Genomic DNA, 3,983 nt, shown 5'->3' on the forward strand with positions numbered 1-3,983 from the left:
TCAGATGCTGACCTCCCCTATGTTGTTGTTCTCAGGCGACGCGTTCTTAGCAGCCTCGTTCACCCCGTTCACCCCTAACTTCCGTCCTTTGAGCTCCAGCTCCAGGTTGACACGATTTTGGATCATTTCATCGCAGCTTTTGAAAGCTTTCCTTTCTGACAGTGGGGGTGTCACGGGGGTCACCGTGTAGTCCTGCCTCCTCGCCATGCACTCCTTCACCGCTTTCACACACAGGTAGATCAGCTCAACAACGCCGAGGACAAGGGAGACGCACGCCGCCACCAGCATGAACCAAATGATGACCGACTTCTCCGTAGGCCTGGACAGGAAGCAGTCCACCTTGTGCGGGCATGGGAAGCTGACGCAGACAAAGCGAGTCTGGAGGGTGAAGCCGTAGAGAAAGTATTGACCCACGATGAACACAACTTCCAAGACAATCTTGGCCACCAAATGGAGGACGTAGCTGCGAAGGAGGCGGCCACGGATGCTGATCTTGCCAGTGCTCTTTGTGTACTTGGGAACCTTGTAGGCCCTCCTAAGGAAGAGACTGGCTGGGTCATCCAACTCGGCCTGCTTCTGAATCCTCTCCTTCATCTTGAATTGGAAGAAGAAGAACACAAGAGTTAGTCAATAGTCTAAAAAAGACTTACGGATCTAGAGGCGATGTAAATATATTGAAATGAATTAGGAGAAAGAAGCAAGATGGAAGCAACCTTTCTTTCAGAAGAGTGAGGTTCAGAAATTCATGACTTGTAGGCCTATTTCATGACATATGGATGATAAGAAGATATCTTGATTGAGCTAAAGGAGCACTTTTAGAAGCTTTTAAGGAAGTGTTGACGTTTGTTTCTGCCATGAATAAGCTGCATTTATTAGTCTTTGGCCACTAGGGGGCAAATGTGGTGATGGTTAACGTATAGCAAAGAAGCTAAGAGAGTACCTTCATAAAACAGTAGTATTGAATAGTATAAGTTGTATTCATAATTATAGATGGAAGGATTATAATCAATGCCAATGTCCTAGAGTGGAATTTGAAGCACCAAGCCGAATTTTACAACCTAGTGGAGTCAGTGTGACCCATAAAAAAAAAGCCAACTACAGGTGTGGCATGTCTGACAAATCAAGCATTTAACCACTCTACTACACTAACCACTATCATACTACACCCACTGTGGCGACACACCTTCTTCTCAGTGTGGATCACATGGAGGACGTAGCCGAGGTAAAGCAGTTTGGGAGTTGCAACAGCAATAATCTGGAAGACCCAGAAGCGAACGTGAGAGATGGGGAAGGCCTGGTCGTAGCAGACGTTCTCACAGCCGGGCTGCTGAGTGTTGCAGACGAAGTCGGATTGCTCATCACCCCACACCTAGACAGGATGGTAGAACAGATGATACACACTGCCATAAACTTCAGAGAGTTCAGAGACAGAAAAAGTGAAGTCTGGACAATGTTTGCTGCCCTGTACCTCAAAATGATCACAAGTGCTCAAGGCATTTCTTGCTTTTTGTGAGGGCTTCTTTCTCACCACTCAAATCTAGACACATGTTGATATTCTTCCAAATACTAAGCCCCTTTAATACTAAAACATACAGCTACTTCTGGGCTCCCTGTGATTATGTTTGACATGAGGACTAGACCTTTTCAGCGCCGGTGCCCAGGACCAAGATGCGGAAGACGAACAGCACGGTGAGCCAGACCTTGCCGATCACTGTGGAGTGAGTCTGCACTTTATCCAGCAGGCGGCCCAGCAGATCCCATTCGCCCATTTCAGTCGCCAGCTGTCCTGCTTTCTGTGCGAGGAGACATTAACGAGTGGTTGTATTAGTTGCACAATTATTGGTTGGACCATAATTGGACCTCTTATTTGCCTTTTATACAAAAGTTGACACAGAAATTACTGCAGGGTGTCAAGTCAGAAGAGACAGACTCCCTCACAAGGCCGAACTTTATCATTACTTCACTTTTGCTGATAGACACCACAGCTGCTGATTCCAAGTCTCCAAAACATACTTATCTGCTGGAAACCAAGACCTTAACCTTGGTGAATCCCAACCATTGCAGAGAGCTCAACCACTGATGTACAGATTGAACTGAGTAGACAAAGATGCAAAGACTTTGGTGTATGCATTCAAAAATGTTTCATTTATAATTTTTCTATCATTCAGAATCTATGTATACAGTGTTTTTTGCCTTCTGTTGTATTGTGATCTTCTGCAGATTCAAGCTTTCTTGTAAAGTCTCACAATTTTACACCAATGATGCTGTATGAAAGATATTTTTATATACGGGACATTGTATGGATGAAGGCACATTTTTCACATTTTATGTTTATCTTAGAATGTCATTTCTTACAAAAATAAATCACCGCCTCCTGCAAGATTGTTCCACTTTTGCACGTCAGAGAACAAATGCATGCATATTCTTTAAATCTGTTTCTAATCGTGCATGATACAAACATTGCCTCGCAAATTAATGTATAACATATTCAAATATTTAAATCAGTCACCTTCTCTTTAAAAGGGTAAAATCAATCATTTAGGTAACAATAGGAACTTACCAGTTGCACAAACCCACAGAGAAAAAAAAGCTGGAGGAAGACCGCGATGTTTCACGAGGGCGACAAAGAGAGGAAGTGAACAAGAAGCTGTCCTTTCATTGTTACCCTGGCATCTTATCTGGAAGGTCACCATCCTACCCAAAACATCAAACCTCCAGTACGAACTCTGAATGTGGAGGAAAGGCTGTTAAAGACAAAACTATGTTAAGTTTGAGCTTCGACACTGATGTCCGACGAACCATCTTCTTTTATCCTTTCATTGTATTCTGCTTCAGTGGGCGTAGATACGGACAGGAGTCAGGAAGCAGCATCCATTACTTGCAGTTTTGTTCATTGCACCCCACATTTTTCACATACAAGGAAAAAAAGAAACTGAAAATATGAGTAGGGAAACGTGCAGATGCTTCCAAACAGAGCACGAGGGCTCCTAAAAAGTGTTAACAAGTACAAAAAAGATGTGTATCAATTACCATTGCTTTCCATTTGAGATTGATCCATTTGGTACCTGTTCTGAAGCTTTATATTAAGGACGTGATCGATATTAAGCAGATGGAGTCCACCTTATCGCCAAGGACTTGTAGATGTAGAGTCATTTGTTAATCCTTGTACACGTACAACACTCCCAAATTGTGGAATACCATTCCCAAAGGCAGTCGAATACATTCTTTGCGAGTGTTTTCTGGCGGCGTATAACATCCTGCTTCCAATAACCATCGGTTTTAGTCGTCTTTTATGTTGAACTGTTTTCTGCATCTTTTTTCGCTTTAGTATATAGTATATCAGTTTATTGTTTTATCACTATTACAATGGTATTCCACATTTGTTTGATTTATAATGTACGATGTTGTATGAAAAGCAGCTCCATGAATGTTTATCACCTGGTGTGTTATCATAATTTATTTATTTCCTATAAATTCCAGCATTTCCTAAATAAGAAACCAAATCTATTTTACATTTATATGTCAGTGTAGACATATGCTTAACTTTGTCTGAGGAAATATATATATGGATGATAAATATATCTACAATGTATACACGGATTCTGGTTCCTCACAAAGCAGGCCATGTTTGCGTCATTCCATGTGTATATGCAGCAGCCTGCCCCTCACGTGTGTGCATTCGGTTTACAAACAGTCTCTGACCCGGCTGATCTGAGGGGTCACAGGGTAAACTCTGGCCGTTGGCCTAGTGTCTGTGCATTGACGTGAATGATTTACACCAGTCTGCTGTTTTAAGGCAAAAACAGAGGGTTTGTGGCCTTCAGCCTATAGATCAGTCAACATTTCATGTACGCACACACATACGCTGGAACCCCCACCCCTAGTTAGAGGGCACCTTTAGAGAGACTTATTGACATTTATTATCATATTTATATCCAAATATGGCCATTTTCATTGAATAAAATAAAAGACAGGACAGCATG

At 42.3% G+C, this 3,983-nt stretch overlaps 1 protein-coding gene across 1 annotated transcript; it reads right to left on the bottom strand.

The window, feature by feature from the left end:
- On the bottom strand, positions 1-1,769 carry LOC138585016 (gap junction Cx32.7 protein-like). Its single transcript, XM_069657232.1, has 3 exons — positions 1,641-1,769; positions 1,184-1,369; positions 1-594 (listed from the first exon to the last, which is right to left on the bottom strand). Exons 1-3 carry the CDS (start codon positions 1,767-1,769, stop codon positions 1-3), a joined length of 909 nt encoding a protein of 302 aa, XP_069513333.1.
- Between the last annotated feature and the right edge of the window lie 2,214 nt (positions 1,770-3,983).

This window comes from Semicossyphus pulcher, unplaced genomic scaffold, assembly GCF_022749685.1.
Source record: "Semicossyphus pulcher isolate SPU_LCO1_2020_fin unplaced genomic scaffold, fSemPul1.0.p SCAF_11, whole genome shotgun sequence".
Classification (NCBI taxonomy): Eukaryota; Metazoa; Chordata; class Actinopteri; order Labriformes; family Labridae; genus Semicossyphus; species Semicossyphus pulcher.